General features: G+C 38.1%; 2 protein-coding genes and 1 pseudogene across 3 annotated transcripts; all 3 read left to right on the forward strand.

Annotated features, from left to right (window-relative positions):
• The first annotated feature begins 285 nt into the window (after positions 1-285).
• Positions 286-1,860, forward strand: LOC108846519 (putative F-box protein At3g23420; annotated as a pseudogene).
• An 831-nt stretch (positions 1,861-2,691) lies between these two features.
• LOC108844330 (GTP 3',8-cyclase, mitochondrial) lies at positions 2,692-5,054 on the forward strand. Of its 2 annotated transcripts, none has more exons than XM_018617566.2 (8): positions 2,692-2,820; positions 2,925-3,002; positions 3,128-3,694; positions 3,765-3,932; positions 4,048-4,239; positions 4,375-4,443; positions 4,552-4,647; positions 4,800-5,054. In XM_018617566.2, exons 2-7 carry the CDS (start codon positions 2,937-2,939, stop codon positions 4,633-4,635), a joined length of 1,146 nt encoding a protein of 381 aa, XP_018473068.1. In that variant the 5' UTR covers positions 2,692-2,820; positions 2,925-2,936; the 3' UTR covers positions 4,636-4,647; positions 4,800-5,054. The 2 variants fall into 2 exon arrangements, with proteins under 2 accessions (XP_018473068.1, XP_018473070.1); XM_018617568.2 differs by having other exon boundaries at positions 3,131-3,694.
• A 955-nt stretch (positions 5,055-6,009) lies between these two features.
• Positions 6,010-12,904, forward strand: LOC108847930 (myosin-12; the record flags this gene model as incomplete). Its single annotated transcript, XM_057000826.1, is given in 33 exon segments — positions 6,010-6,227; positions 6,308-6,436; positions 6,539-6,682; positions 6,758-6,903; positions 6,965-7,121; positions 7,191-7,249; positions 7,337-7,496; positions 7,572-7,721; positions 7,802-7,938; positions 8,025-8,171; positions 8,378-8,479; positions 8,553-8,610; positions 8,687-8,788; positions 8,863-8,900; positions 8,973-9,099; positions 9,178-9,348; positions 9,420-9,551; positions 9,635-9,741; positions 9,836-9,896; positions 9,984-10,161; positions 10,320-10,525; positions 10,694-10,813; positions 10,895-10,993; positions 11,080-11,295; positions 11,369-11,508; positions 11,597-11,698; positions 11,797-11,905; positions 11,992-12,036; positions 12,107-12,166; positions 12,234-12,404; positions 12,471-12,629; positions 12,699-12,822; positions 12,825-12,904. Coding segments are annotated over 33 exon segments (3,939 nt in total), but the record flags the coding sequence as incomplete, so codon positions are not given.
• Positions 12,905-12,935: the final 31 nt, after the last annotated feature.

Consider the following 12,935-nt stretch of genomic DNA (forward strand, 5'->3'; position numbering starts at 1 on the left):
TTATAAATGTTATATATTTAATAGATTAATGTAAATAATCAAATAAATGTAATTAATGAAATGTACCTAATATAAATTTGTATAGTAAATAAAAATTGTACTTATCTTTTTCTTGGTCAAACAAATTGTACTTATCTTTTTAATAGAAAGATATCCAGATATAAAATTGGTAGCAAACAGGATTTTAGTAAAATATAATATAAAACACTCTTTAAAATTATCTTCTATTATTTTATTGAGTTTTATGTTTCTGTATTCAGATTGTTTGTCATATATCATAGAGGAAAAAAAGAAGTGTTTTGCTTTCTCTATCCTTTAAAAAAAAAAATCTTTGTTAAAGATGTCTTTGGTTGTTTATACATTAGAGACGGAAGAAAAGTGTAAATAACAGAGGCAAAATAAAGAATAGGTTTATCAAGGTTTACATCCATCATCCATTGAGACTCGAAACAAATCTTCCAATAGGGATTTAACTATGAAATCCAAAGTTGGGATATCTGCAAAAAAGCACCTAGGTCGAGCACATGAACCGTCGATGACGGATCTCCCACGGGATTTGGCGGAGGAGGTTCTCTCTCGACTTCCCGTGACATCTCTAACAAGCGCCCGGTCAACTTGCAAAGCCTGGAACGCTTTATCCAAAGACAGCAGCTTCACAACGAAGCACCTTGGTCGTCAAGCAACACTAGCAGACGAGTTTATGTTAGTCTTGATGATGGACTACGATATTTATTTGGTGAGCGTCAATCTCGACGAGAACGCTGACATCGGATACATGCGTCATGAAGGCACGCTTACCAGCCAAAACTGTATAGATCAAATCGATGTCTGTGAAGTCTTTCACTGTAATGGTTTATTCTTATGCATCTCTCAAGACAACGCTAGGCTCGTCGTTTGGAACCCTGGGGACAAAGCCGGTGGATCGAGCCCACGCATAGCTTCGAAAGATTGGACTGTTATATATACGATATGGGATACGACAAGAGCAGCAACTCCCACAAGATCTTGAGCTTTGCTGATTACACAATCTCGCACTATGTTGATTATGATTTTACTAATGATTACCAAATCTCGGACCATAGTGATTATGATTTTTTAACTGATTACCAGTTGGACCATAGTGATAATGATGCTCCTCCTACCACGGTTACTTTTGCTGAGTACAGTATCTACGACTTTAACTCTCGTTCATGGAGGGTTCTTGATGTCACTCTAGACTTTATTCTAGACGATGACTGTCGCGTCTCTATCGGAGGAAACACCTACTGGTTTGCTAGAAACAAGGCTTCACGGAGAGACCGAGATTGTTGTTTACTCTGTTTTGATTACACTAGAGAAGTATTTGGGGCCCGTTTGCCTCTGCCACCACTCGAGTGGCACAACCCAAAGACGCTCGCTCTGTCAAGTGTCAGAGAAGAGCAGCTTGCGATTTTGTTTCAGCAACTGTGGGATTCGTCGATGGTGATTTGGGTTACGACTAAGATTGAGCCCAACACGGTGTCGTGGAGCACCAAGGTGTTCTTGGCTGTGAACCTCACCAGCTTCCAGTTTCCGTTTACACGTGCGAGTTTCTTCGTTGACGAGGAGAAGAAGGTTGCAGTTGTTTTCGGTAAAGACGACATAGAAGGTTCTCGCAACGTAGCTTACATCTTTGGAGTGGATGGATGGTTGGAAATAGTGCCTCTCGCAAATTCTCCTCACAAATATTGTTTCCCTCGTGTTTGCTCATATGTTCCAAGTTTAGTTCAACTTACATAGCCCATTTATTACAACACCTGTTATTTATTTTTCTTGTTGGCTTGTCATGTTCTTTGGACAGGATTATGTGGTTAATATGCATGTTAATTTGTTTCTCATCGAAGCCCTTTATCAAAAAAAAAAAAAAAATTGTTTCTCATCCATTTTCTGTTTGTCATATTGAACTTCATGGGTTAATCTTTTTTTCTCTTTTTTTTAGTCAAGAGGAGTTTGGGCCAGGTCTTAGTCTCCTCGTAGGTCTCGGATCAAGCCGTTACTAATACTTCTAGTGATGTGGCGTAGAACATCTCTCCCACCATGAAATTGAATTAAAGGCCAATACAACCAATTCCTATTCTAAACTCACTAGGTTAAATTCTGGTTTGAAATCATATTATAAAGTTTGATGTATAATTTAGATGACAATTCTCTTGCCTGATTCGACCATAGAATACTAGTATTTTAAGGGATGTTTTTGGGTCAAATTCAAAAGGGATTTTTACCAATAAAGTTCCAAATAAACGATCATGATCCTGCAATTTTCAGATATAGTTTTTGCAATAGATTATTCTCAACTGATAAAAATGATGTCGTCATTTAAAGAATGGTCAATATTTATTTTACATATGGAGGAATTTTGCCTAAAATAAGACTTTCTTTCCTATTTTTAAGATTAGATATATTCCGAGGATACAAAATACAATGGTGCACAAACTTACACATGGTGCAAAGAATTCTTCTTCAGCTATGTTATATGTCGATTCAGTTCATCCGGTTTGATTTTCCGAACCGATAGAAAGTCACTAGAATAGTATATTGTTGTCATAAAAAAAAACGATCATGTGGTTTAGAAAAAAAAACTTCCAAAATTAGCGATGGTTTAGTTTGGTAACCGGCAACTGGCAAGACCGGCAGATGTCTCTCAGAAAAGACGAAATAGTTTTCTGTTTTTTAATCCAAACCTCCCAACTCCGTAGTTGCCGTCTTCATCTTTTCAACGCCAGCCTTTTTGTACCATAGAAAGAAGAATCCAAATTTGTTTCGTTTTACCAGAACAAAGAAGACTCTCTCCGTCTGCCAAAGGTCACCCATCTCTCCTCTCACTTCAATCAACTCTTCTTTTTTTTTAATCTTCACCCTTTTGAACGATTGTGTTCAGGCTTCTCACTCAATCCTTTTCTCTGCAGTTGCTAACAACGATGAGGAGATGCCTTTCCAAACTCACTCCCCGGCAAATGGGTTTCACCACTTCCAACTCTTTCTTGGTAAAGTCTCAATCTTTTGCCAAAAAATCGAGCTGATAGGATGAATGTTGATTTTTCTTTTAGTATATGTTTGGCCTTTTGATTTTCTATTAGAGAGATTCAATGTTTTAACTGTGGTCATTTAGCAGGTTGAGTCAAGAACCATTACTAGTACTACTAGTGACCGTTCATTAAGCAGCAATGCAGCTCAAGTTGATCAGACAAAACACAACCCTCTCTCAGACATGTTGGTTGATTCATTTGGTCGGTTTCATACCTACTTGAGGATCTCCTTGACAGAGCGTTGTAACCTCAGGTGTCAGTACTGCATGCCCTCCGAAGGCGTGGAGCTTACTCCTACGCCTCAGCTGCTCTCACAGTCCGAGATCGTTAGGTTAGCTGGTCTCTTCGTTTCTTCCGGTGTTAACAAGATTAGATTAACCGGTGGCGAGCCTACCGTGAGGAAAGACATCGAAGAGATCTGTATGCAGTTGTCCAGCTTAAAAGGGTTGAAGAACTTAGCTATTACTACTAATGGCATCACTCTAGCTAGAAAGCTACCGAAGCTTAAAGAATGTGGGCTTGATTCCATCAACATCAGCTTGGACACTCTTGTCCCTGCGAAGTTCGAGTTTCTGACTAGACGTAAAGGGCACGAGAGGGTTATGCAATCAATTGATTCCGCTATCGCTCTTGGATACAATCCTGTGAAGGTATGTTCTTCATTTTTCCACATTTGACTATTGCAGCAGAGTGAGATTTTGATGCTTTGTCTTTTAACAGGTCAACTGTGTTGTCATGAGGGGATTGAACGATGATGAGGTTTGTGATTTTGTGGAATTGACGCGAGATAAGCCTATCAACGTCCGGTTCATAGAGTTTATGCCCTTTGATGGAAACGTTTGGAATGTAAAGAAGCTTGTGTCTTACGCTGAGATGATGGATAAAGTGGTAAGGTAGATTTCTCTTTTATGTTTTGTCTTTTTTTTTTTTTGAGATTTGTCTGCCTTTTTCTTGAGCAGAGAGTTTCATGATTGGTTTTGGCGTTGTTGTTATGGTATAACAGGTAAAGCGCTTTCCGAGTATTAAACGTGTCCAAGATCACCCTACCGAAACAGCTAAGAACTTTACCATTGATGGGCACTGCGGTTCTGTGTCTTTCATCACATCTATGACAGAACACTTCTGTTCTGGCTGCAATAGGTTAAGATTACTTGCGGATGGGAACTTCAAAGTATGCTTGTTCGGTCCTTCAGAGGTACATTAAGATTACTTGATGATTCAAATTGACTTAGAACACCTACACACACACTAACATGATTCCCTGTACACATGATGACTCTTGGTTGCTTCTCAATAACGTTAAACTTGACAATCATTTTCTTGTAAGCAGGTTAGTTTGAGAGATCCTATCCGGTCTGGTGCTGATGACGAAACGCTAAGGGAAATTATAGGCGCTGCTGTATGTATTTAGTTGCTTTGTCATGAAATGTTTCCTCTGTTTTCGTCAAAGATTGGTTTTGTGTACGAGACATAAAGATTTTTTTTTTTTCAAAATGGGGGGTTTCAGGTGAAGAGGAAGAAAGCAGCACACGCTGGAATGCTTGACATTGCCAAGACAGCTAATAGGCCAATGATACACATTGGTGGCTGAAACAAAGCTAATGTAAAGTTCCTTTAAGCCATTGTTTATCATTAACCAAACTGACACAGTCAATTAGTGTGTACAACATAACAAGGCTGAACCAACGGGCTATCTGAGTGGCTTTGTAACTCAATGTTGTGTATAACAGTCTTTGATTCATTTGATTCTTGCAGGTTAGTGAAGTTCATGGAAAACACTACAAGGAAACATTGAGTTCGTATGTTGTATCAATCTTGTATCCCTGCTGCTCCAACTCTGTGACATAGCTTTTTGCAAAACAAGAATATAGTGAAAGAGTTTCTTAACGTTCGTATCTGTATACGTAACAGACACTGTACAGGAACTCAGAATTTCTATGTGAATTTTTTCACAGTCCCATTACTTTACTAGTATTCTACAATCAATCTAAGAGATGTTTGTTTGTTTCAGTTTTAAAAGTTTGGACACTTTTTAGTTCAATAAATTGGAACTTAAAGCATAACATGAAGCAGTGTGTAACTCCCATGATTCTCTGACTGAACTGTCAGCTGGAGACCAAGTTATGATGTTAACTTTGGGAAATGTCTGAAACATTCCAGTGGTGATCAGTGAGGCAAACATGCCAGCTGACTTAATGATCTGTCAGGTGAATTATTATGGATGTGATCTTTAGTATGGAATTGGTTTTGGAGATAAATTACATGAACACCAATGTTTTGATAGATGGATTAGTATGTTAAGCCAGTTGACATAAGATATTTTGAGAGATTCTCTTATAATTTAGTTTATGAAAAAGGTAAAACACAGTGTTGCACATGTAATCATGATGTTCTTGGATCGAGAAATTAGCACAAAATAGACAGATAATAATGCACCTTTGAATATTCAAAACATGCCTAATTAAACTATATAATAAAAAACTGTCGACCATATATACAAAGAGAAAAGAAAAGAGAAAGGGAAACCAATATAGTTGGAAAGTTAAACCAAATGGGCCAGCTTCGGCCACCGTCCTCAGCCGCCACCGGAGATGCTGCACGGACCATTGCCGCCTTCACACACACAAAATAAAAGAAAAACAAGAAAGTAATAAACTCTTTCAACAAGATGTGACAAGTTTACACTTTGTAAGGTGATGACTTCAAGTTTAAGCACCATGACACGTCCCTTTAGTCTTTGGCTCTGCAAGAGATCATTGGAACCAAACGTTAAGGGTCTTGATGTCTTTTTGATGGGGAAAAAGAAGAAAGATATTCACTTTCACAGCGAAACAGTATCTGGCCATGGCCGATCAAGAGAAAAGTTGGTGCAGTTGCAATATCAAAATATAAAGCAAACTACTTTATTGTTCTAAAAGTAGCAATTTCACATTTAGTTTAAACCTACGAGGACCCATTCATGTTCAAAAGTTAAGTACAGCATAAAAGCTTTGAAAAAAAAGAAGAATACATATGAAGAGTAGTGACCTTACACCAAACAGTTTCATATCAAAAGCTCAAACATGGTTTTCAAGAAAATGACTCAAGAGAGTAATATATGAATGAAGTTGATTTGATCTCTTTGTTCTTCAACTTCTGCATATACTCAACCTTGAGAGCTTAGAGAAGCTTGAGCTATATATGGTAAGCCTTTTGTTGTATATTTTATTTTTTATTCTGGAAATTTGAATACTGAAAAGCTTGCTTTGATGAATAATGTTAAGGGGACTCCTGTAAACATCACACTCGGGTCACATGTCTGGGTAGAGGATCCAGAACTCTCATGGACTAATGGAGAAGTGACAGAGATCAAAGGCACTAATGCAACAATACTCACTTCAGATGGGAAAACAGTAAGAAGTTACTTTTCATTTCTTATAATAAATACCACTTTGAGTTCTGTCACTTGTCCATTAATCTTAGAAGAAAGAAAGTAATAGATTTGATATTTGCAGATTGTTGCTAGTATCTCTAGCCTTTATCCAAAGGATACAGAGGCACCACCTGCAGGAGTTGATGACATGACTAAACTGGCTTACCTCCATGAGCCAGGGGTCCTCCACAATCTTGCTTGCCGGTTTTCTTTAAACGAGATATATGTCAGTAATCTTAAAACATTCCATTGTTCAAAACTTTTTGAGATTCTCTAATTGCAAACTTCTTGAATAAGGCAGACTTACACTGGAAACATCTTGATTGCTGTGAATCCATTCCAAAGACTTCCACATTTGTACAGCGTCCATATGATGGAGCAGTATAAAGGAGCTGCGTTCGGAGAGCTAAGCCCACATCTGTTTGCTGTTGCAGATACCAGTTACAGGTAACAAGTTGTAATCACTAAGTAGAGAGAGACTTTAGCTAAAGCTTTTCATGTATGGTAGGGCGATGATAAATGAGGCAAAGAGCCAGTCCATTTTGGTTAGTGGAGAGAGTGGAGCCGGGAAGACAGAGACAACCAAAATGCTTATGAGATATCTTGCATTCATGGGAGGCAGATCAGATACAGAAGGGAGAAGTGTTGAACAACAAGTCTTAGAAGTGAGTTTACTTGCTCTCATTCTACTATAAACTGTTTCCACCATTCTAAAACTGTTCTGCTTTTTTCAGTCTAATCCAGTCTTGGAAGCCTTTGGAAACGCCAAAACTGTGAAAAACAACAACTCAAGGTGTTAGCTATTACAACACTTACTTGAGACATAACTCTGACATCTTATGTTTGGACTATTTGTAACTCTCTGTGTTTATTCTAACAGTCGGTTTGGAAAGTTTGTTGAGATCCAATTTGACAAGCGTGGGAAGATATCCGGAGCTGCAATCCGAACTTATCTTCTAGAACGGTCGCGTGTTTGCCAAGTTTCAGACCCTGAGAGGAACTACCACTGCTTCTACATGCTATGTGCAGCACCACCTGAGGTAAAAAATGATCAGTAACAATCTTGAAATCAATATAGATGGAGAAAAACTTAGCATATACCATTTTTTTTTCAGGAAGTCAAGAAGTTCAAGCTAGGGGATCCAAGGACGTTCCACTATCTGAATCAGACAAACTGCTATGAGGTTTCTAATGTAGATGATGCAAGAGAGTATCTAGAGACCAGAAATGCCATGGACATTGTTGGTATTGGACAAGAGTCACAGGTTTGTCTCATGACTCTCTATAAGGATGCAATATGATGATGAACTGTTTCAAAATAATAACCAGAAACTTCAAATTTAAGGATGCCATATTCCGCGTTGTAGCTGCCATCCTCCACCTTGGAAATGTCAATTTTATCAAAGGAGAAGACGCAGATTCTTCAAAACTCAAGGATGATAAATCAAGATATCATCTTCAGACAGCAGCAGAACTACTCATGTATCTTCTTCGTCTAGTGATCCTTGACATTAAACATTTCTGCACAGTTCCAATGGCAATGCTGACAGATAATCTACTTGACGCAGGTGCAATGAGAAGATGCTGGAGGATTCACTCTGCAAGCGTGTAATTGTAACTCCTGATGGTAACATTACAAAGCCACTTGATCCAGAATCAGCAGCCTTAAATCGTGATGCTTTAGCCAAGACAGTATACTCCAGGCTGTTTGACTGGTGAGTAAATGAATATTTTGACAATATTTATGCAAAACTTCTCTTTTCACTCCACAAGAATTATTTTAGAAACCACATAGACATCACTGGAGGGACCAAACGTACCTTTAACATGGTCTTCCTTCAGGACATTGTCTAGATGAGCAGTTTTCAGTTTGAGCAATCTCCAACAATGACCTATATATGTTCAACTCAATTTATGGCAGGATTGTGGACAAGATCAACAGCTCAATAGGTCAAGATCCGAATGCTACAAGCTTGATCGGAGTCCTCGATATTTATGGTTTTGAAAGCTTCAAGATCAACAGGTAAACATGGACATAAATAATGAACATGAACGATAGACACACATAAGATCTAATACCACAATACCTTTGATAGTTTTGAGCAGCTATGCATCAATCTCACAAATGAGAAGTTGCAACAACACTTCAATCAGGTAAGATATAAAATCACTGTAACCAATTCATATTGCAAGAAACTTTTACATTGAAACAAGCTTTTTCCCTATGCAGCATGTATTTAAGATGGAGCAAGAGGAATACACAAGGGAGGAAATCGACTGGAGCTATGTTGAATTTGTTGACAACCAAGATGTATTAGATCTTATTGAGAAGGTATAACTAACATCTTAAAATCTTGATGACATTGGCTCCACAACTAAAAAGCAAACCATCTTCTTTTTCTGCAGAAACCAGGAGGCATAATTGCCTTACTCGATGAAGCATGGTAAGTGTATCAGAAACTATCAATCTATAATAATAATTAGAAGCGGTTCAATATGAGGTTACATTCTTGCAGCATGTTTCCCAAGTCGACCCATGAGACGTTTGCACAGAAGATGTATCAAACATATAAAGGACACAAGCGTTTCAGCAAACCTAAGCTTGCCAGAACAGCCTTCACTGTCAACCACTATGCTGGAGATGTGAGACAAATACATTTCTATACACTAAGCTAAAAGCAACTACAGTAGCTAGTTACTGACCATGCTTTTCTGCCTCAGGTTACATACTCAGCAGAGTTTTTTCTCGACAAGAACAAGGACTATGTTGTGGCAGAACATCAAGCTTTGTTAGATGCATCTAAGTGCTCTTTTGTGGCCAATTTGTTTCCACCATTACCAGAAGACGCATCAAAGCAGTCCAAGTTTTCATCGATTGGGACACGTTTCAAGGTAAGGCAAAATAAAACATACCGTTTGCACATTGCTCAAGATCTTTATTCCTGACATAACCTACCTTCCAGCAACAACTCCAAGCTCTAATGGAGACGCTTAACACGACGGAGCCTCATTATATTAGATGTGTGAAGCCAAATACAGTTCTAAAGCCATCGATTTTTGAGAATGACACTGTCCTAAACCAACTAAGATGTGGAGTAAGCAAGCCTAGAGTCTCAGGTTTACTATTTGAACAAGTACAAAAGGTTTATGCTTATAGCCAATCTGTGTAAGTGAACAGGGTGTACTGGAAGCTATAAGAATCAGTTGTGCTGGTTATCCAACAAAACGAGCATTTGATGAGTTTCTTGATCGTTTTGTGATGCTAGCAACAGATGTACCAGAAGGGTATAACAATACACTAACTCTATCTAGAAATAACACAGATTATTACTCTCATGATCCAATCAACACTCAGAAAACTGCATTTTTGTATTGACAGATCTGATGAAAAGTCTGCATGTGCTTCAATCTGTGACAAAATGGGATTAAAGGGTTACCAGGTATGTCAAGCTCATGGTACATGCATTTCAAATATGAATAATATACGGAACCCATTCACTACTTGCATTCTGATTTGTCATTTTCAGATAGGGAAAACAAAGATATTTCTTAGGGCTGGACAAATGGCTGAACTAGATGCACGAAGAACCGAGGTTTTGGCTGCTGCCACCAGACTCATTCAGAGGCAGATCAGGACTTATTTGACAAGAAAAGAGTTCCTTGGGCAGAAAAAGGCTACAATTTTTGTGCAGAAACTTTTGAGAGGTTTAATTCTTTAACACTCCCTACCCAACACAAAGCTATGAATATAGAACTGTTGTACGAATAAGAGCATTGTTATGTGATAATATAATGTCATAATCTGATCAGGACACAACGTTATTTAAACTAACTTTTATGTCATGTTCTATTTGCTTATATAGCACAACTTGCACGCAAGTTATATCAAAACATGCGAAGGGAAGCTGCTTCAATCTGTATTCAAAAGAACACTCGTGCTCATAGAGCAAGGATGTGCTACACTAAACTCCAGGCATCAGCAACAGTTATTCAGACTGGTTTACGAGCAATGGATGCTCGAAACAAACATAGACACAAAAGAAGAACCAAGGCTGCAATTATTGTTCAGGTACTAAGATTTGGACTTCTTGATCTCAAATCTTTGTTTTCAAATGATCAGAATTTTCTGGACCTGACTTTTACAATCTCAGACTAGCTAGACCAATCTCAATGATCATATAACTTGGAAGGGGACAAATAGGGTCAATATGATTTTGTTCTTATATGTTTTTGACAGAGAGAATGGAGAAGATACCAAGCTCATGAAGCTTATAACCAGTACAAAAAATCAACGTTAGCATTACAATGTCTGTGGAGAGCTAAAGTAGCTCGAAAAGAGCTCAAAAAGCTCAAAATGGTAAGTTTCATTGATAAGAATCAATCTACTCATGCATGCTTCAGTCGAAGTTGCTAAGAAACAATTATCTTTCAAACAAAGGCTGCAAGAGAAACTGGGGCACTCAAGGAAGCCAAAGACAAGTTAGAGAAGCGTGTGGAAGAGCTAACCTGGCGTCTTGAATTAGAGAAACATCAAAAGGTGATTGTCAATGGGACAAAAAGTAGAGTTTATTTGTTCTGCTATCTAAGTACATAGTGGTCATAATTTCAAAATATATGCATTAGGTTGATCTTGAAGAAGCCAAAGCACAAGAGATTGCAAACCTACAAAATGCTTTAACTGAATTGCAAGAGAAGCTAGATGAAGCCCAAACTGCAATCATACAAGAGAAAGAAGCAGCAAAACTAGCCATTGAACAAGCTCCACCAGTCATCAAAGAGGTTCCAGTTGTAGACAACACTCAACTGGAGTTACTGAGCAGTCAAAACAATGAGCTGGAGGTAAGTTTTTTGAGCATCAAGTTAAACCAACTAGCAGATATTTTTTCCTCATACATTATCTTCAAAAATGCAGGTTGAGGTAGAGAAATTAAAAGGAAAAATTGAGGAGTTTGAAGCAGTGTGTTCTGCACTTGAGAGAGATAACAAGGAAAGTATAGATGATGCAGAAGAGGCAAAATCAAAGGCCATTCAACTTCAAGAGGTCATTGAGAGGTATTTGATATAATCAGTTTCTTGAGGCATTGAAATCATAACTATTTTTTACAGTCAGAGTTCATGAGTATTGTTGCTAAATTTCCAGATTACAAACGAACCAGTCAAACCTTGAATCTGAAAATCAGATCTTGCGCCAGCAGGCTTTGACTGCTTCAACAAGCGCCGTAGAGCCTGAAGAGTTAAACAGGTACTTTCTTGTGAGCTGAATATCATCACATATCTGAAAAACAAATCCATATAACATCATAATCACATATCTAAACAAAACAAAAAATCTCTTATCAGCCTGAAGGAGAGGATTGCAATTCTAGAGTCAGAAAATGAAACTCTTAGAAGACAGACAGCTGTTGTAGAGAAGATAGTGGCTAATGAAGCAGTTTCTGCATCTGCAAAGGTGAAGAACTTCTTCTGTCAACATACAATTCTTTTAGTGTAAAAAAACAAGTACAACAGTTGAATTAATGTAATATAACTATGCAGGATCTTGAAAATGGACATCAGACAGAAGTGGTTCAGGAAACAAAAGTAAGTTATCTTGCTAGGCCCAGTTAAGAAACAGTACTACATTTCCTTACCCCTCTGTCATTTGTTTCAGGAACCAAGAACTCCAGTCACTGTGTTAGCAACACAAAGATCTTTAACAGATAGGCAAAAGGTATCATTTGTACTTATATGCCCATAAGTTCATTACAGAGAGTTTTATAAAGAGTATTACTGGACAGGAGAGCCATGATGTGCTGCTGACATGCCTCACCGAGGAGAGAAGATTTGATAATGGCAGATCTGTGGCAGCCTGGATAATTTACAAGACACTACTTCAATGGAGATCATTTGAACTGGAGAAAACAAATATATTTGATAGAATTGTTCACAAAATCAGATCGTCCATTGAGGTAATGAAGTAGTAACATCCTTAAACCCACGAAACCAAAACTTTATACTAACTTTGGTTCTTCCAGAAGAGCCAAGACGACACAAGGGAACTAACTTATTGGCTCACAACAAGCTCTACCCTCTTATATCTTCTACAATCTACACTCAAGTTCAGCAACACAAATAACTCTGCTTCAAGACGTAACAGATCATCCCAGACTACACTATTTGGTCGTCTGGTGCAAGTAAGCTTTTCTTAAAATTGAACCTCTAATGTGTATGAGCCTTAGTAACTGTTGGTAACAACATTGTAGGGGATGCAATCATCTTCATTGGGACTGGAAACATCCAGTGGATACAGCGGGATGGTTGGGATATCAAATGACCAAGCCATGGTTGAAGCTAAATACCCAGCGTTACTATTCAAGCAACACTTAGCTGCTACGTTGAGAAAACATATGGAATGATCCGAGATAGCTTGAAGAAAGAGATTAACCCGTTACTAAATCTCTGTATCCATGTTAGTACATTCATTCATCAAGTTACTATGG

Source organism: Raphanus sativus, unplaced genomic scaffold, assembly GCF_000801105.2.
Source record: "Raphanus sativus cultivar WK10039 unplaced genomic scaffold, ASM80110v3 Scaffold2974, whole genome shotgun sequence".
NCBI classification, from domain to species: domain Eukaryota; kingdom Viridiplantae; phylum Streptophyta; class Magnoliopsida; order Brassicales; family Brassicaceae; genus Raphanus; species Raphanus sativus.